Source organism: Antedon bifida, chromosome 5 (genome assembly GCF_963402885.1).
Source record: "Antedon bifida chromosome 5, ecAntBifi1.1, whole genome shotgun sequence".
Classification (NCBI taxonomy): Eukaryota; Metazoa; Echinodermata; class Crinoidea; order Comatulida; family Antedonidae; genus Antedon; species Antedon bifida.
The window spans coordinates 28,235,520-28,256,814 of record NC_136230.1 but is presented as its reverse complement, the minus strand read 5'-3'; the positions used below and the strand labels follow the sequence as shown (position 1 = coordinate 28,256,814).

At 33.0% G+C, this 21,295-nt stretch overlaps 1 protein-coding gene and 1 long non-coding RNA gene across 2 annotated transcripts; both read right to left on the bottom strand.

Annotated features, from left to right (window-relative positions):
* Nucleotides 1–1,571: 1,571 nt before the first annotated feature.
* Nucleotides 1,572–11,484, bottom strand: LOC144841882 (sushi domain-containing protein 2-like). The gene is made up of 20 exons (XM_078698162.1): nucleotides 11,359–11,484; nucleotides 10,655–10,838; nucleotides 10,390–10,485; nucleotides 9,975–10,102; nucleotides 8,823–9,122; nucleotides 8,409–8,543; nucleotides 7,886–8,048; nucleotides 7,368–7,631; nucleotides 6,681–6,972; nucleotides 6,198–6,461; nucleotides 5,716–5,984; nucleotides 5,429–5,566; nucleotides 5,075–5,245; nucleotides 4,665–4,931; nucleotides 4,229–4,477; nucleotides 3,647–3,817; nucleotides 3,185–3,343; nucleotides 2,890–2,983; nucleotides 2,418–2,453; nucleotides 1,572–2,236 (listed from the first exon to the last, which is right to left on the bottom strand). Exons 1-20 carry the CDS (start codon nucleotides 11,473–11,475, stop codon nucleotides 2,206–2,208), a joined length of 3,528 nt encoding a protein of 1,175 aa, XP_078554288.1. The 5' UTR covers nucleotides 11,476–11,484; the 3' UTR covers nucleotides 1,572–2,205.
* Nucleotides 11,485–15,419: 3,935 nt separating this feature from the next.
* LOC144842852 (uncharacterized) lies at nucleotides 15,420–15,873 on the bottom strand. Its single transcript, XR_013612185.1, has 2 exons — nucleotides 15,761–15,873; nucleotides 15,420–15,694 (listed from the first exon to the last, which is right to left on the bottom strand). It is a non-coding gene; the product is annotated as an uncharacterized LOC144842852 (long non-coding RNA).
* Between the last annotated feature and the right edge of the window lie 5,422 nt (nucleotides 15,874–21,295).

The window sequence follows — 21,295 nt, the reverse complement described above, 5'->3', positions numbered from 1 at the left end:
TAGCATCCAGTACAGCTGAAATCCCTGCTAAAATTGAGCCATCAATCGTGACATTTGACACGGGACAGGCCCGTAAATGTGGCACCTCCCCGTATGGAAATATTTAAGAGTGAACCCCCACCCCGCAGGCCATTTAACTCGGATTTTTTTGGCATTTTAATTAGTACGTTTAGAGCCTTTACAAAATTCTAGACTTATTTAGAAGCATAAAAGTCAACGTTCAAAATTTTATTTTACAATGAAGTAAAATCATTTAGTTATCATGCATCATTTCAAACTTATTGTCACAAAAGTAATTTTTATTCGGCCTCTGTGTACAGGATCGCAACGAAGGTCATTCAATTTACTGAAGCAGGCAGTTCAGAGATAAGCTATGGACTAGTCTATTTCCAGAGGGGGTTAATTGACGCGATGTGCATTTTTCATAGAAAGTGAACATACGAAAAAAACATACTATGTATTATAAAGTATTCCCTCTAAATTAAACATTTTACAGTATTGTTAGAGCATTGCTATAATTTAAATTCATTTAACACAACCACCACTTTACGCTAGCTTCACATCCCCACTCCGGTCTATCCGGTCAACATGGACTGTTCCAAACCTCATAAAAAACCCCAATGAACGCTACACAAAAGCAGAGGGCTTTGATTGACTAGCATTTTTAACATACGATTATGCAAAAAATATATACACTCAACGATACTTTATCTACAAGTTAATGAAGGCTATATTACACTTAAAATCAAAAAAAGTAGAAAGAAAACGTGTAAATAAGGATAATCAAGTGATAATGTCAGCATAAATACGGACATAAAACGAGGATTTCAAAATAGCGCGTGTAAAAGGATACAACCAGAATCTTTTGAGAAATCTGACGTGATTGGTTAAAATGCCGAGTCCGGAGCGAATTCGACGAATCAGAGGCTGTTTCTTAGATATGTTAATCAGAATTAAATAAGGAATCGTTTGCAGGAACTCCGGTGAAATTCGTAGTCCAATAACGTATTCTACTGAGTTGATTTTGTGAACAAATTCGCTATAATCCATACGATGTTTCCGGTTTCACGCAGTGAAAATGGGCGATAGGCACTCGCGTTCTTTCGTTGTCCGGTAAAGTTACTATCATATTTGTAAAAAAATATATATCATTGAAAAGAATATTAAATTTCCGACAAATGGACCAAACTCTGGTGAAAATCGGACCATAGTAAGTGGGTCAAATAATACGAAATATGCTCCAAAACGCTGATTCTCGATGTTTTCGCTGATTTTCGGTGTTTTCGCTGATTTTCGGTGTTTTCGCTGATTGAGCGAATTTTGGCACCAAAATAAGTTTATAATGTGGAGGTATCTCCATGGTTAAAGATGTTCATTATTTAGCACCCTCATAATTCCACCGTGTATAATTTACATTCTTTGGTGTTGGTATTATTCATTCATTGAACAAAGCACGTTTCCCATTTTTAGAACGTTCCATTTAGCAGTCCGCTCTCTGTAACCCAGGGTTATTATTGTTTATTAGGGTGGGTTACTATTAGAGTAGTGGGTTACTATAGTATAATACTAATCTTAAATTAGGCACCTGAAAATAATAACCCACCCCCAACATTTCCGGTCAGCAACTCGTAGCAAAATAATAAAACAGTACGAATAAACAAATTTGGTTGAACTCTAACTTTATTTTATAAACTCAAAAACACTCAATCCACCCCCAATCCCGAAATCAACATGCATTATCTCCTTATCAAAAATGTTGATTTACGGTACCAAATCGGTGTCATGTTGCCACTTTATGTGCTGCTATCTCGATATCGCTAATTCCCCCGAGTGATCTAATTGTGACGTAGATGGTTACCGATAACATTCGGCAGTTGCAAAGAAATTGACCTAAAAAACGCATTTTCGTACAAATTTTCCGTTCTAATATAGACTAATGCATAAAGGGGTATTAAAAGGTGCCCCAGCTTGAACGCTGTTAATGTCGGACTTGCGGTTTATGAGAAGATAGATGAACAAATTTTGGCTTAGTGCTATTATATTATAGATTTGCTGTATTGAATGATACTACAAAAATTCCAGGTGTGTTTACATTGCGGCTGTGTAATGGAACAAATCATACTTTTAACCATTTTGCAGTCATTCTGAGTAATATTAAACAAGCATCAAGAAAATGGAGTTGTCAGAATCGTCCAGAATGTAGTATTAATCATTACTTGTAATTCCAGACATTTGACTAAAAAAACAAGAAATAAAATTTTAAATTGATGAAAATAATATACATTGTGTAGATTATGGTTTTTTTTAATAATTATTGTAGTGATCCTTTTAACGTATTTGTTGTATTTCTAGCTGCTTAAGTTGCGGGAAGACAACCTGAACACCGAAAAGGGAAATATATAGACTTTGGTACTTACTTGCCATCTTCTTGTGTATGAGAATGTATTTTATTACTGAAATATAGATTAGATTACAAGATAAAAACTTCAAATAAAAAAGATAATATTAAGAATTAGTTATTATCTACTACTTAATATTCAGCTTCCAGCACAATGACCATCGCCTTCACTTCCATGGTGTGACTACTGCAGTGCAAGATCTGGTATGATATAACACTAACAACAAATTATGAACTCAATGCATCTACTTAATCACGTTTCAACTATTTTGACTTATATGCTTTTTGGACAATATATTGTGTATAGATGGAAAACGCAATCAAATAAACATAGAACATCAAAATTAAATGAAGAACATTTTTTGTTTGCTGTTTTTTTTACGGTAAGATGTCATTGGAGTATTATTTAAGAGAAATATGTAAATAAAGAGAAGGGTTACAGAGCCATAAATTTTAATTATTTAGTGAAATTGTATAATAAAGATACATACTTTTTACGGCAGAAGAACCGGTATAAAACACCAATAGCTATAGCTAGAATGAGGCCTAAACCACCAATTATAGCATACAACTGAATGAACGTATCTAAAATAAATGTGAAATAAAAATTGAATATAATGATACATACACCAATTGTTCAAAACTGATTATTGATTCTGTGTAGTTTCATATGACATTTAACCGCAACTAATTTTTAACTTTCCTAGGCTGATTTTATGTGCAATACAGTAGTAGTAATACTAATATATTAATGAATTAAAAAATGTATATTGACTTTGTTAATACCTTTATCACAAGAGGGAACACTGTCAGACAACGTCCCTCCCACACATGTAATAGAAGACTCTCCATTTAACTTATAACCATCATCGCATGTGAATTGTATAGTTTGCCCTTTGAATTGTTTAGCTCCATTTTGGGGGGCTTCTACGTATTCACATTTGTCTGCAAATAAAGAACAATTTACTCAAAACGTTTGCCATCTAAATAATGTAAGTGTCAATAAAAAAGCAAAAGGTGTAAAGAACATACAAGTTATATTTATTTTCTCTTTTGAGAATACAAAAGAAAAATTCTTTTTCCTTATGATAAAACAAGTAAAACATTATATACAGTATACAGAAGTAAAAAACAGACAAAAACTGAAGCATGGTATTGCACAAGGAACATGGATTTTTTTAGATAAAAAAAAAAGAATATAATTAGAGGAACAGAATTAATAAACTTTATAAAAATCTTAATAATTACCAACACAGACAGGTGTAGGATCTGACCAGATTCCTTCTGGTGTACAAATGATCCTAGATTCACCAGTTAATTTAAAACCAGTTTTGCAACTAAATATTAAAGTGCTGCCCTCTGTGTATGTTGTACCAGTCTTGAAGCCATTTTCCGGAGTAGATATAAAACCACACACCACTGTAAAAACATAATTGCAATGTTGTTAGTGGAATGGTGGTAGCCTGGGTGCAGTACAAATTTTGCGGGGAAAAAGTATAGGAAAAAAAATTTTGTTCTGATAGAGTATACCATATAGAATGTCAGAAAAAAAATCCCCATCCCCATTTTTTACGACACTTTTAAATTTTGGCCTATATAACACACACAAATGCCTATTAACACACACAAATACCTATATATAGGGGATAGGGAAAACCAATTCACGTTTTTTTTTACTTGGAGTTGTGTTATGATGATTAAAATTAGCTGAGGCTTACTTTAATAACTACTTCTCATAGTAGTTGATAAATCAAGTGATTAGTGATGTAGGTGATAGCGGAAATAATGTAGTGGTATATTGTGGTTATAGTAGATAGTAAATTGACAAACCCGGTTCAATATCTTTCTTTATTTCCTCAACAAATTCTACTACATCTCTTGTGACTTTGGCAATTTCTACATTTCCTGTAACTTGGTAGTCAAAGATACACTCAACGTTGTCTCCACAAACCTCTTTCACTTCTTCCTGGTCAATATTGTCTGGTGCCTCAAACCATGGCACAAAATCGGGGTTATAGTATGTACTATAATCAGTACCAGTTATATAATATAGAACCGAATTCTCAGAATCCACTCGCCCTAAATAGAATACAGTAGTCATATGATTTAAAACAAAACAATACTATCCAAAATTATTACTGTACAGCATATTTGCCACTACCTTTCTGGATTGTTAAGATGTAATAGATAATGGTGATTGGATAGGGTTTTGATTTTACCCCAATGTTTTGTTACTGATGATAATGAAATAACTAAATTATTTTACATTTCTCTCCAAAATCATAGTGGATATCTCGAAGATTTGATTCTGATGGAATGATGTCACCATCTGGAGTTTGAAGGTCATCTGTGACATCATCGTTCCAGTTTCCAAGCAACCCGCTGGTGTTGCCACGCAACATCTCAGGACCATAGACAATGATTGACATCAGGTCATTGTTAGCTTCAACAACGAATGATAATCCAAAATCGTACGCCACGGTTATAGATACACTGGTCTTATTGGTTGCCTTAGTGTAGAAGATCGTAATTCCTGTGAAGAAAAAGTTAAGTAAGCTAATTTTCAATTGGTTTTTTTTCTTTTTTTTTTATTGATTTTAATATTCAACCTGTCACTGACACAAGTCCACATATGAAACTTTCAAATAAAGGAACATTTTAGAGAAGTATTATCACCTGTGCCAGACCAGATCGGATTATCGTCAAAGTCTATACGTGACCATACATAGTCTTCATTCATATAGGCAACCAGTCCATGCACTTGGTTCAATGCCACATGTACCATCGTATCATTGTTTAATTTGACTGCGATGGCAGTAAACCGTGTAGCCTTAATTTGTGTGGTACCTGTGTTAAAATAAAGACAAAATACATTTTGTGACTTTTAGTGCTAAATTATGATCTAATATTTAGCACTAAAAAAGTAGTATAGTTTATCTTAAAGCTGGTTTTTCTGTTTTCTGTAGAGATATTTCCAACATCTATTCAAACCAAGCTTAGAGTTTAGGCCAACTCGTATTAATTACTAACCACTTTGTATTGGTTCGGTACGTCCTTGCATAACAAACAATCCACCAAGTGCGTCCATCAGAATGTACTCTCCATGTCCATTAAATGTGTACGCAAGTCCATCCAGAGTTAATATGTGGGGATCACCATTCATTCTTGCTGTTAAAAACAAAATAATATTCTGTTAAAAATAAGTCTTTTTTTGTGGTTTTTTTTGGTGTAATAATAATAAATGATCTGCTGGCCTAACCATACAATTTTTACACAGAGAAAATTCAAGTGTGCTTGTGGTGACTTATAATATGTACCTGGTCTAGGAGGCTGGTAGCCAGTACAATCCTGCGATGGTCGATAAGGTATAAAATACCGATCACAATCAGACCTAGTAGAGCAGCATCTTAAGTATGGCAAGACATCATTTGTGTAATGGGAGAAGTAGGGAGCAGTGCCTGTTTGGTTGAATGGTTCTCTACCAAGATAGTGATACTGATGAATGTAACCTGCATACAAATTATCAGCTATATTGGCAAGTTCTCCGTTCAAGTTGTAACAACACTCTAAACCTTCTCCATTGGAACTACAGGTAATAGCAAAGAATGATTTTTTTCTTTTATACCAAATTTTCAAAATAATACAAGGAGGAAGAGGGGATATGATGTCCTAGAATCACTTTTCTCTGTTTAATTAAAAGGGAGGGAGATGCGAGTTTCAGATCAAGATACATATATTTCTAAATAATAATGTTATGAACATCCATTGATTCAAACAATTTCCAGCTTTTTTAATTTACCTGGGACTGCGGCTGCGAACACAGTGCACAATACCATCGTCATCTGAACACGAATCCTGAACTGTATTTGAACAGCGTGGACTTGGCTCAAAGCGCCCCCGATCGACCAAAGCAGTCTGTAGGTTACATGGACACCTCAATTCACCATCTGACGGTGACAGTTCTTGTCCATCCCTATTGCTCCATGATGTACACCAGTTAGATAAATTTAATGACTGAAATATGCTCAAGTCAAATGGGTCACTCCAAATATACAATGCAAAACTGTGAACAAACAGATAAACACATTAATAATCAATGATATTATAAAATCTTTTGGAAGTAAGTCATTTCTCTCAGTTGAGTGAATGAAGTACAATACACCAACAACTTCTTCCTAAGAACGAATTTTAATTTGATAGATTTTAATAGCCAATGATGAATGAAAAGCCCTGATCTAAAACTTATGAATGGTGTTTGTAATGAAATGCATTCAATATTTACTCATTTTGATCCCCTTCGATAACACGAATGACTCCAACATTTGTTGATGTATTCACGTTCAAAGTTAAAGGCAGAAGATATTCACTTGTTTCAAATTGCATATAACCTTCGATATTAACTATTTCTAAGTTTGTTGGATTATAGTCATCATATAAAACAATGTCAATATCGAAGAAATTCCCTCGTAAGGCGTCTGTGTCTGCCCTCCATTTAATCTTGTATCTTTCCAAACCGTCATCGTACTCAAGGCGAGCTTTTGGCGCGACATCTTCTGTGACTTCATCGACACTCACTACAAAACAAGAACATGTGGATAGTAATAAAACCACTTGAATCATACGCATTTATGATGCATTAAACTGCAACATGTTGTTATATATATATATATATATATATATATATATATGGAACTTTCGCCGATGCTCTATGCGCGACACGATTAGGAGATTATGTTCCAAATACCGTTTCAATAATTTGACAGTATTATTTATATATACAGTGTATATATATATAATATAATTATTTAGGTTATTTTTGAAAGACAAACATCCAAAGTGGGGCATTTTTACCCCATTTGTATAACGAACGAACGTGCAAATTTTCTCACTTAATAATGTAGATAATATATGTTTATTACCATATCATTATATTTTTTAATAATGAAAGCGTCGGTACATATGCTTTTACCTGATGTATAAATTCCCCGAAAGCCGTAAGTCATACCGCCATCCTTTGAAAGAAATACATGTACTCTACCAATGTGCAGTAACCATGGTACCACACAAGACACTGTGCGTTCATTTTGAAATTGACACGGTACCTCTGGTCCTGTTTCATCAATGAACCTACATGTGACATTATCTTGATTATCGAAACAAGGTCCTCGAATCTGTGTTTTTCCACCACCCAGCATGGATCCAAAAGATGGATGAATAATAATTGAACCTTTATCTGTAATATTAAAAAAATGAAAGATTCTTGAAAAAGGTCCATGGAGTACCCATTAATAGGTTATGCTTATTTTTTAGTATTAAAGATTTTATCTTAACATTTTAGCAAAAGAGAGTGCAGGGATAATAATAATCTGATCAGATCTTTCAAGATAGATATGAAAATATTAATTGCTTTACATCTTTTACATTAGCACCTGAATACAATATAAAAATACATGATGATACAACATGATACCAGAAAAACTTATTTACCAAATGATTCACAGTCGAACGATTCTACATCATCTTCACTGATTTTAAATATATATCTTCCTGGCTGACCAACATTGCTTGTTTCTTCAATATCCACTATGGCGTTTGTCTGGGATTCAGGCACGTTATAATGTCTGGCTCCATCACCAGCATTACATCCAACCTGAATATGATGATAAATCTGATTTTAACATACAGTAGCCCTAATTAAATGTATTTATTATTACTGAACATCTTCAAAATTACGTAAATGATCAATGAGCAACCTTACATAATTAGCTAAAATGTTTAGGCGCAGATACATTGTTTTATTTTAATTAGAGTAGGCCTACTTTGGCTCAATAAATATCATGACCAGCTTTAGGGAGCAGGAATGAAAGATGACATTTAGAGCAAGAGGGATGGGGTGGAGTAAGGGTACCATTAGGTGTGCACGATACTGTGGCTGCTCTCTGTATGTATACTAGTAGAAAGACTAATCCAAATTTTCATCCATCCATTAAATATACATTGATATGCCTACCTGGGCTGGTGTGCCACCTAGGCCTAAACTATCACCACCACTAGCAGTTCCAGTTGTCCACTGTATATCACCATAGTTGAATATGGTGTATGACCGTATTCCGTCAGTGACTACAATGGCTTGGAAGGTGTTGGTCTTAATTTAATTTAAACAAAAAACAAATAGTTACATTGTAGACTTACTAAAATCAAATCTTATACCACTCACAACATTGACCAATTACATTAGAGTGTAGGTGTATTAGAGTATTTATCATTAACAAAGAAAACAAAATATCAATTTCACATAATTTTCTCAACAGTGCAGAAGATAGAATGGGTAAAGTTTAGCACTCCCCATTATTTAAAAATTCTGACACTGTTTTGTACCAATAATGCTTTAAGGGATCTATATGAAGCAATAAGATGAACTCACAATGTTTGATGTTCCCTGAGTACTACCATAAAATGCCACTTGGTCCCAAGTAGCAACCAAATAGGAAATTAGTTGAAAGTCTGTAAGATCGTAGTCCTCTATTATTCTGTCAAGGTTGTCAGCTAAGGCTTCATCATCACGTCTTGTCATTTGCCGATAGTAAACAGTTCCACCACGAGTTGTATCAACATCAGTCCAAAACGGTGCAATCAGTTGGTCATTATCTCCATTTAGGGGAAAGGAATCGGGTGTAAATTGTGTCTTCTCATCATCAAATGAAATTACCCCATTAGTATTCACCTACCGTTTAAAAAAAAATGTCAAAAAATCTAAGTCTAAAAAACAAGAAGAGTGCAATTTTAGCATATCGGCCACTGTATTGTATTTACATTGGCACGTGTATCGATGCTATCTTAAAATTATAGTAAAAATGTGATTTCCAGGCAACTATAGATTATCATTTCAAAATTCGCTCTCATAATCCCCACAAAATAGGGCTCTCTTTCAAAGCCCCTGAGGTTTTTCACTAATAGACTGGGCGCCCTGTAAGGTGCCCCAGTCAGTAGCCCAAAAATGCCTTTTGGGCCATACAAGATTTAATCATGCGAAGAGCCACACGGCTAATTTCTTTTCCATTATAATTTTTACACATTGGGATGTACAAAAATACCATTGATAGCAACTTTATCCTGTACGTTTCCCCAGACATATGCCCATTGGGCCACACAAGATTTAATCATGCAAAGAGCCACACAGCTAATTTCGTTTGCATTGTAACTGTTACATGCACAAAAATACCATTGATAGCAACTTTACCTTGTAAGTTTCCCCAGACAGTAGCCCAAAAATGCCTGTTGGCAATCATGCAAAGAGCCACACGGCAAATTCCTTTTACATTATTATCTTTTGGAATATACGAATACCATTGACGGAAACTTTATTCTGTATGTTTTGCAAAAAAAGTTTGAATTTTGCAAAATTTAAATTGAAATAAATGTTAAATAAATTGATTTAAAACTTCATTACTATGAAGACCCTGGTAGCCTAATCAATACAAGTTGATGTGCTTTTCTTTTGTTTCTACTGCAGTTTTTCCGTCCCTACAGTTTCACATTTACTTTAGACATGTAAAGTTAAGCCATGTTTACTTACAAAAAGGGATTCATGTAGTGTACCATAGAATGGATAAAATGTAATTAGATCAATTTTCCCCGAAGATCCATCATCGTTAAACGGTACTGTTACATCATTCAACTCAACACCATATGGAAACAATGTTCCTGTGAATAGATGTTAAATTGCTGTATGATACTAATACAATGTGATAAAAATAAAATATTTCAAAGAAATATATTTGCAGCATAAGCAAGGTCTGACCTAGTATAGGCTAATTTGCCACCATCATTCCTGCAGTGCTCGTGGTTCTAGCGCAACTGAATGTGCTAAAGCATTCTAGTTTACAAAATCATAATTAGATTTGAGCTTTATTAAGAGGCGCTGTGTTTTTGAAAGCCACAAATCCTTTGATGTCAATTGAACTTTTCCTCTAAATAATCTGAAAACTTACGTTCCGTACAAGCATCATAATTTGCATTACTTCGAATATAAGCAGTAGGTACTGGGCAGATACTCCTACAATCATCAAATCGACGAGCATCATCACCTGAAAACAAACAAATAAAACAAAATGAGCGAAAAATGAGGAGGTACAAAAACTGAGGTACTGTATACCTAAAAAAAAATTTCCCATTAGTGTTTATAAACCTGTTAAGCTCATTTTTATAAAAGTTTTTCAATTTGAAATGTAATTAAATTGTAATTAAATAATCTACCTCCTGTTATTATAGCAAAGCAAATCCTCTTCCATCTCGGCTCTGCTATCAGGTATGACCTTACTTCTTCAGATAAAATATTCGCAAATTCCGCATCAACCAGACTTTTCTTTACGTCAAACAAATAGTTTGTGAATGATCCAAATTCTGCATCGAGCGCCTTAATTGTATTATTTAAGTCTTCCTGTACAGAATATATTGTGAAATAATGCAGTTAAAAGGAGTACTTCAAAGAAGTAAACTATTAGAAAAACAATTTTATAATAGTTAGGGATAGAGGATATATATACGATTTCTATGTTTCTGAATTAAATACTAAATATGATGCAGTTGAAAAAAGGTGTAAACAAACTGTTATTTCCAACAGTTGGTTGGGGAGGGAGGGATGTTTATATCCATGACTGATCCTGAAACCATATTTCAAGTTGTAGGGGTACAGTCAGCCATGCAACAACCCGGTATTATAGTAATCTACAGGAACAACTATCGTTTAAAAATCTGACTTTCTCTTGCTACTTGTGATACGGTAGCCTTTGATTGTTTGTTTCAGAATTTTCTCGTTTTATTATTTTGTATTTGTAATTACAGTCAGTTTGAAGAACTTTTGTGCTGTTGTTGATTGATTAAATTCTATATCATCAAACTTTATCTAGGAAATTAATTACTTCTGATTACTGAAATTTATTAAGCCATGTATTTAATACCTTCAGCAATTGTGTTGCTTGATCCTCTGAAATATTTTCAGTTCCATTTTTCACCAGATCAAAGTCGAGTATTCCAGAAAATAGTCTATTAAATATACCTCTACTCTCACTATTCATTTGAAATGAATATCCAACAACCTGTGTTCCTACACTATTTGTCAAAGATATTGGTTGAAACGTTTCGTGTGACTTTACAAAGTCCACTACTATATCAAATTGAGAATCTGTAAATCCCACAATATCTGCAAGTCAAAATTAATGTATGTAATAATAGTCAAATTTAAAAACACTAAAATCATAATACAATATGTGGTTTATACCAAAGACGTAATTGTTACTAATTAAAATCTTATTTCTACATACCTTATTAACTACATTTATAAAATCAAATGACATTTAATATCTACTTCATCTTATCTTTGGTAAATTCAGTCTGTGTTTCTTATGTTCTTTTATAATTTAATTTAGAAGCAAGAGAGATTAATATCCAACTATCTGATCTATATATTATAAAGGGAATCAGTTTGGAATTTTATCAATTTCTAAATTCTGTATTAAATATAATATAAATAATTTCACTTACTCTGACTACAACATGATGAAACCCCAGCCACAACTATTAAAAAATAACACAGTGACATCTTTGTTCATTCCATTCTTTGATTGCAATAAAGTTCTATTCGTATTCGTATTCGTATTCAAGAAGAGTGAAGAAATGAAATAAAAAACATGAACATTCAAAATGTCTCTCCCGAAACATCGACTGACGATAGTGATTTAAAAAACAGTAATATATCATCATTGACACAGACAAGCAGCACTCTTTTATGGGGATAAGCCTACCTAAACTTTTATAATGTTTAATAAAAGAACACTTTGAATATAAAATGATTATAAAACAACAATGCAACGCAAACAACAATGTTTATGGTTTTTTGGAACTTTGGTTGTAAAATGTCCAACAATGCTATCAAGAACACTTAAATAATGTCATATTTGATTGGTAACTTTATTTGGTTCAATACAACAAATACAGTAATTACCTTTATAGTCCAGGCAATCTATGAAAAAAAGGGTGTAACCCAAAACAAGTTGCAGAGTTTTCAAACCTTTTTTATCTGATTCAGTACCTAGTAGGACACTTTCTTTTCAAAATCTACCAAAATCTGGTTAGTGGAACATATAATTTAGGGGTCATTAGATGTCAATTATTTCAAATTTGGTATTAATCACTTTTTTAGATATAACTTATGACTGGTATAACATATTTTATCAAATGAAGTATCATATAATAGCTATTTCAATTATCTATCTAATGATAGCAAACTTTATATCTTTACATGCGCACATGGTATAGTTTTTGGGTGAAATTGTAATTTTTGTACATTTTTATCCAAAATTAAAATTTTTCAATAATTATATTTTAGTAAAAATAAAACTTAATGACATATTTTTTAAACAAAGTTTTATAAATATTTTGCCTATATAAGATTTACAATATAAAAACTAAAACGTAATTTGGTACGGAATTACAAGCATTTAAATAGAAACACTCAAAATTTGAGGTCAAATGTTACACTGGTCCAACCCAGGACAAAACTGCGATTTTTTCCTGTCAAAGTTTTCTCAATAAAATTTTCCACTCGGACTTTTCATCCAAATACCATAATCTTTTGAGTCACGCTTACTTTTTTTCCAAATCCAAGATGGCATTCAAAATGGCTGCCAAAATGATATAAACTGTATTCATAATGGCTATTTTAATAATATTCTAAATTGAAAGATACATGCTGAAGATGACATATCCACTTTAAAAAGTTGGGAAAGAACTTTTAAAAATGTTCTTTCCCAACTTTTTAAAGTGGATATATATGTCATCCTCAGCAAGCATGTATCTTTTAATTTACAATGCAAGTTCAAATCCAAGATGTCCTTCAAAATCCAAGATGGCCACCAACATTTTTTTTAAATGGCTGCTAAATTGACTTTTATTTGACATTTAATTTTGCCTATTAAATAGCCTATCTAAACTGTTTAGATTAGATTTAGATTATGTCATCCTCAGGCATGTATCTTAAAATTAACATTTGGCTGCCAAATTCCAAAATGGCCACCATATTTATGAATTGTATGGGGTAAGAAGCGACTAACATTCTTAATAAAGGTATCTATTTCTTAGGTTTATCTAAAACCGAGACCACCCTATAGAACATAAATAAATGGTGGTGGGGTCTCTACTCTATAGAACAAAAATATTGAGAAATGTTGGTGGGGTCTCTACTCTATAGAACAAAAATATTGAGAAATGTTGGTGGGGTCTCTACTCTATAGAACAAAAATATTGAGAAATGTTGGTGGGGTCTCTACTCTATAGAACAAAAATATTGATAAATGTTGGTGGGGTCTCTACTCTATAGAACAAAAATATTGATAAATGTTGGTGGGGTCTCTACTCTATAGAACAAAAATATTGAGAATTTGTAGTGGGGTCAGTCTTTTCAAGAAACCTTGATAACATAACCACCCTATTATATAACTAATTTTTTATTTTTTTAAAACAGAGACCATACAATATTGTTTAGGGATTTTACAATTCATCGTAAGCAGAGACGAGACACACTTAGAAAAATGTTAATGGCGTCTTTGCTTTCAATACATCTTGATAACAGAGATTTATCCTACTGGTCTAGGCTGGTTTCCCTCTGGACATTTGACCCCGGCGGAAAACACAGTAGTAGATGTCCGGGGGAAAACATTTTCTGTGGAAAATGTCCATGGGAAAATGTGTAATGGAAAATGTCCCAGGGAGAAACCAGCCTGCTCCCCCTACTGTACTGTATAAATGACATAATATTGACAGTTTAGTGGGGTCTATGTTTTTAAGTAATATTGAAAACAAAAGGCTCCACCTAAAACACAATATTGAGAATTTTTAGTAGGAATCTCTGTTTTCATAATTTCATAAAAACAGAGAAACACCACCCTCTTGAACATAATATTGTAAACTTTTTGTGGGGGACATGATGATGTCATACCACTACCCTAAGTAAGCATATCACTACCATATTTGGGCACATTTTTTTGTCACATAAAGTTTGATAGTATAGACAGAGCTTAACCCAATATTGAGAATTTCTAGTATTGCCTCACAGAAACAGAAACGCCACCCTTTTGTGGGGGAGGGGTCTCTATTTTCAAAAACCCGAAAACAGAGACTTGGTACAGAATACAATATTGAGAAGATTTTTGAATAGAGATCTCTGTTCACAGTAAAAGTTTTCAATAATTGTGTTAGGTTGGTCCCCCTGTGTTCAAGGTCTTTCAAACTCCCTACTGTGTTTACGATAAAACAACAAAAATCGTAAAACTTAATATTCTAAACTTTTAGTGACAGTCTCTGTTTTCGAAAACCGCACAACAGAGACTGTAGCAACTGTAGAGAGTCGCACCGACTCAGCCCCATCATGGTTAGGGCTGAGTTGAGAAAATAAAATATAACACCTCTAGATGGTCGGAAATGGCACTCTCACGTTATTATAGATATATTAAAAATTGATATTTTAAATATGAAAACTGAGGTACTAGCCTATTAAATGGTGGCATTTTCCCCATAGGCCTATTTTGAGTAAAAGCGTCACAACAGAGCGCTTCGCGTAAGTCAGCGTTTGCACATGGCGGAAAAAGTGCTTGTCCAGGGCCGTCGACAGGACCTGTGGCGAAGCGAAATTTCTTAAATGACGCCCTGAAAACCGGTTGAACAGCTCGAGTACAGCATCATAATGTTGAAGACAGGCCGATTTTCTTTAAAAAATACTATTTTGATAGATTTAATATACGTTTATACAAATGTATTGATTTGCGATGAATGGAACATTCCAATCTTTGTTCCACAAGTGTCTATTCCCTCAGGCATCGTAAAGGCAAGTACTGTATACATTTCGGAATCTGACCGTTTCATTAAATTGGGTTTGATTAGGCCTAAACATATAATAATTCATTAAAAAGGTACAATAAAAACAAATGCATCAGAGGCGTAAAGAACCCTACGGTCAATATCATGTAAAATGTATATGGTATAAGCACTGTGGAAGGGGTCATTATTATTAAACTGGAAAATTGGGGTTATCAACAAATAAATACTTTCGTTTAAAATGTAAAATAAGACTGCAAAATTGGGCTTATCAACAAATAAATACTTTCGTTCAAAATGTAAAACTAAGACTGGAAAATTGGGCTTATCAACAAATAAAATACTTTTTTTCAAAATGTAAAATTAAGACTGGAAAATTGAGCTTACAATCAAATAAATACTTTTTTTCAAAATGTAAAATTAAGACTGGAAAATTGGGCTTATAAACAAATAAATACTTCCGTTCAAAATGTGAGAAAACATTTTTGAAACATTGACATGCTAATCCTTAAGCTCTGTCTATACTATCAAACTAAATATGATGTGCCCATATTATATAGACATGACGATGTCATATCACTACGATATTCGGGCATATCACTACCATATTTACCACTTTTTTTGTTAAACTCGTCGTGACCGTGTAGACAGAACTATGTGATCAAAATATAAGTCGGAATTGGACTGACGCGATTGATTTAATTGGGTATGTTTATTAATATAATAATTTATCAAAAACTATAATAAAATCCGATACGCGTTATGGTATTGATCAATGGTGCAAAAAACCCTGAGAAATAATGTTATAACGCGATGTGGTGATAGCTTAGCAATAATACAACCCATATACTATTATTATAAATACCTATTAAAAATCCATTCATAATCATATAACTTTTCATCGCGAACCGAAAATGTCTAAATGTTATTCTACAGACAATAATTATATATTCAAAAGCCATATTATTATTATTATCAATACCTAAATGCGATCTACATACATAAACATACATTATTCCCAATACAAGTTTGTGCGTTTAATTCTAGAAAGAAACGACTGTGCTGACAGGCAAATGACATAAATCACAAGTCCCAATTGTTCACTTGCCGTTAATGCCAATTGCGTTTTGATTGGCCGACCTATTATATTAGATTAATGAAGACTGTTCTTACAACTGTCCAGTCAAAAAGTTACGCAGCATTTTTTGTACGAAATATTTCTTGTTTCAATCTGTGCTGCAGAGGTTGGATATAGATTTTTTTTAAACGGATAATGAGCTAGCGTTTTCAGTCGCCGTATATTTATGTACAAATATTTATTTAATTGCAGTTAAACCACCCACATCATCACCCTTTCCTCACTGGCATGAGTAGCGTTGTAAAGCCAGTAGAGGATAGGCCTACAGTGCATCACATGCCCTAAACGCAGAACAACTTTGGTGGGTAGGGTAGGAACCAACTTAAGTATGAATTGGCTCTAAGAAACAATTGAAAACCATTAGGCCTACTAATTAAGTTGAGTTAGATAATTTAATATTTATTGACGATTAGATCGAATTTATGATTTGCCCCGAATAGAGGTGGTTTTACATTAGGCCTATATAAACATATACACGTCGTAGTGATGTATCGTTACATGTACTGTACTTTTCAATCGACTAGGACGGTGTTGGTTTCAACAAGTATTACATCGCAATGTTTTACTGTGTTTAGTGGTATATTATTTGTAAAACATGAAAACAATTAATATTTCGTTACTAAATGGATAAAGAATATATTTAAAAATTGTTCCTCTTTGCACCCATCCTCTTCCCCATCCCTCAACCCTAATGTTACATATAAAACACAAATTAAGTTTGTTTAAATTTGACTTAAACAATTGGTCTCATTTTGTGACAAGTTTCTCTTTCGGAAGTAATTCCCAGGGTGCTAATTTTAGTTGAGTACATAAATCACAGTGTCTATTTATTCGTTCCTGTAAACAACATGTATTATTGTCCTGCGGTACGTACATTTGAAATCGCCAGTTTTTTAACGCTGAAATTATTATGTATTCGGGAACCATCTGTGGGCACGACCTAGATGGTACGTGAGCGTACCATCTAGTATTATTTAATTAACATTAGTAAAGCTGTCTTGGCAGCATTTGACAAATATTGTAAACATTTTCTTAAAGTTGATTGGGAAAAAAGATCTGAGTTAAAAAAGAGCTAATTTGCATTGTTGCTTAATACTCAAGTTAAGAAAAGCCATTACATTGGTTTTGTATTACTATTGTATTTAATGGAATGAGGAAATAGATGTATAAAACTTGAGCAACCATATATATCAATTTGTTTTGTATTGTGAAAAAATATATATCTATAGGGTGTAATCAATTAACATTGAATAAAGCTTTGTTTCGGTTGGCATACATAGGCCTATATATATATTTCTTTGTTTGTTTGGTTTATAATGTTTATTTGTATGTAGTTTAAGTTGACTGCACCACTAATGAGTGTGTTGCCACTGATCCAAAAGTGTTTGTCAATAAAGTTATTATTATTATAGCCTCTATGATGATGATACACTATACACATACTGTAGGTAACCACGGCCTTCCATTTTTGACGTATAGACACTTTATGCTTGCTGACTGCCAGCGATCATAGGTAGGCCTACGCGGGTTGTATGACGGTGTCCTTTGTATGAATCGTTCGTGCCCATCTCGATAATCACACACAATAATATTGGGACATTTGAAAAGATACTCTGTTTTCAAGATTTCTCAAAAACACAGATCTTCATTAGAACACAATATTTAGAAGCATATTTCATGAGCTTTCATTTGATACCCAACAGTTCTTCCAAACACTCTAAATATTTAATATTATATAAATATACAAAAAAATGTGTAATTTATGCACATTTTTTTTAATAGCTTTCTTATTAAACATTTTCAATTTTGTGGTCTCTATTTTTGAGAAATCTTTAAAAATACAGAGGCCCCCACTAGACATTCTCAATATTGTGTTATAAGGTGGTCGCTATTGTCAAGACTTCTTGAAAACGAAGATCCCACTAAAAATATTTTCAATATTGTATTCATGGGTCTGTGTTTTCCGGTTTTCGAAAACAGAGACTGCCACTAAAATTTGTCAATAGTAATACTGTGTTCTGTAATGTTCTATGTTTTTTTTTTGTTTATGACAAGTGGTTGTCAAGATGAACCACACATCCCGATTTTAGCCATTTTCTTCCCAGATAGCAAATGTTCCACACATCCCATGTTGATCTTTGGGGTCAAATTAACCTAGTTGAGATATTCTCTCCTAAATTAATTGCATACATATCTTACTCAGGTCTTTGACTAAGAAGGAAATAATATTTTTTTTCACAAAAAAGTGTTAAAAATACAGTTTTCACTGCAAAATATACTTTAATCACATGTAAATGTGATATATTTGATATCATTGGATAGATAATTGAAGTAGATACCATGTGATACCAAACATGATAGTAGATAATATATCAATCTTATTGTTTATATCGTTAAATATTGATTATTACCAATTTTAGACATATTTGACCTCAAAGGACCTCTAAAATATATTCAATTCAATAAACATTTATTTACAAAATCTGAATACATAGGAAAACAACAAGATTGTACAGAATTATAAAAATATATTTCATAAAATGAAGGCAAAAGCCCTGAAAGATGTTGGGAAACATCTTGAGTTGGGCGAGCCTTGACACAAATAAAAAAGAAAAGAAATGCATTGAAGAAAATCATAATAAACTTCATAATCTAAAATTTAAATAACAGAAAAAAAATATTATTTTAAATTTTGAGAGAAGTATCTTAGGGGAAGCAGATTTTGAGATGGAGGGTGGTAGGTTGTTACATAGGGTGGGTCCAGAATATCGAATGTTATGTTGGAAAGAATTTGTTCTATGATAGATAATTTATTTTTAGTACGTGTGTGATGGGAATGAAAGAACGAATTGGAAGTAAATAGATAACAAAGATGGTAAGGAAGGATGTTGTTTAAGGTAGAGTAGACAAATATGGTTTGTTGAATTAAATTGATATCATTAAGTTTGATGAGATTAAGATTTGAAAATAAATGAGAGGAATGGGAAAGCGGAGGCGCGCCAGATATAATTCTGATAGCCTTCTTTTGGAGGGTATGCAATTTATTAAGGTTTGTGGGGTATGTGTTGCACCAAACAATATTACAATAACTCAAATAGGAAAGAATCATAGAGCAATACAGGATGCGTAGGATATTAGGGGGTAAATAAGAAGATAAACGAAAAATAATACCAAGGCTTTTGGAAATTTTGTTTTCGGTTACACTAATGTGTGTTTTCCACGTCAAGATGGACACCTAAGAATTTAGTTGATTGAACAGAGGGGATGTTTATATTTTCAATGGTAATATTGTATAGTGATGGGTCAACATTATTTAACTTCTGGGGAGTCCCAAACAGAATGAAGTTACATTTTTATGGTTAATAGAAATTTTATTTGCAGCAAAATATTGGGACAACATCTCTAGGTGGGAGTTGGTTGTATTAAACAGAGTTTGGATTTCAGGGTAAGAATAATTGACAGTTGTGTCGTCAGCGTATAGGTAAAAATCAAGTAATGGGGAAGAAAGATAGATATCGTTAATGTACAGAATAAATAAAAGGGGACCGAGTAAGGAGCCTTGAGGAACACCACAAGTTACATGATTGAAATTAGAGATTGAATTGGAGAATTTTGTGCATTGGACACGATTAGAGAGGTAACTTTTGATAAAGAGATTTAATGCAGGGCCACGGATTCCATAGTGAGATAATTTGAATAAGAGTATATTGTGATCAATTGTATCGAAAGCCTTGGAGAGGTCTATAAAAATTCCTAATGTGAGGTGACGGTCTTCGAAACCATCTACAATTTTATTAGTTATGTCGATTATTATATGTTCCACTAAACCGATTTTACAGTAGATTTTGAAAATAAAACACTCCAATAACTACAGAATCAGAAAAAATTAGTTTTGAAACTATTGCAATTTGTTTTGGGTCAATCCACAGATTACCTGGACTATTACTGAACTTCATATTATTATGATTATAGGCTAGAGAGGATTCTTCCTGTTGAAATCTCCTAAACTAAACAAACTGATACTGATTACGTACTTTACTTGCACAGTACTAGGTTTGCCAATGCCTATACCCTGGTGCTCTCAAGGCATCATTTCAACTGAACATGTACTGTATTTTAAACTTAAAATCCTAATCTATTGCCCTCAGACCTCATGGTATGAATGGAAAAGACACTATCTTTTTGAAAACATGTGATTATTACTGTATAAAATGGCAATATATAATATAATAATAAAAATATACAATTCAATTCTTAACATAAATTATTTACATGGTTTAGCACTATAATACAACATTTTCTCTACTAAAGATTAATCAATGATCATTGGTAGAATAATAAAAAAGACATACGAAAAGATATTAAAATTCAGTGACTTTTTTCTATTTTATATCACTGTGCTCCACTGGCTCCAAATTGGGTCCACTTGAGCACAGTGTATTAACATACGAAAAGATATAAAAATTCAGTGACTTATTTCTATTTTATATCACTGTGCTCCACTGGCTCCAAATTGGGTCCACTTGAGCACAGTGTATTAACATACGAAAAGATATTAAAATTCAGTGACTTTTTTCTATTTTATATCACTGTGCTCCCCTGGCTCCCAATTGGGTCCACTTGAGCACAGTGTATTAACATACGAAAAGATATTAAAATCCAGTGACTTTTTTCTATTTTATATCACTGTGCTCCACTGGCTCCAAATTGGGTCCACTTGAGCACAGTGTATTAACATACGAAAAGATATTAAAATTCAGTGACTTTTTTCTATTTTATATCACTGTGCTCCCCTGGCTCCCAATTGGGTCCACTTGAGCACAGTGTATTAACATACGAAAAGATATTAAAATTCAGTGACTTATTTCTAATTGATATCACTGTGCTCT

What these genes read in the sequence shown, in the direction of transcription:
- LOC144841882 (XM_078698162.1), bottom strand. Translation starts at nt 11,475, where the DNA reads ATGAATAGTGAGAGTAGAGGTATATTTAATAGACTATTTTCTGGAATA. An exon ending in CTCAGGGAACATCAAACATT is followed by an intron (nt 8,544 to 8,822) that starts GTGAGTTCATCT and finishes AATTAAATTAAG; the next exon opens with ACCAACACCTTCCAAGCCAT. An exon ending in CATACACAAGAAGATGGCAA is followed by an intron (nt 2,237 to 2,417) that starts GTAAGTACCAAA and finishes TTGTTTTTTTAG; the next exon opens with TCAAATGTCTGGAATTACAA.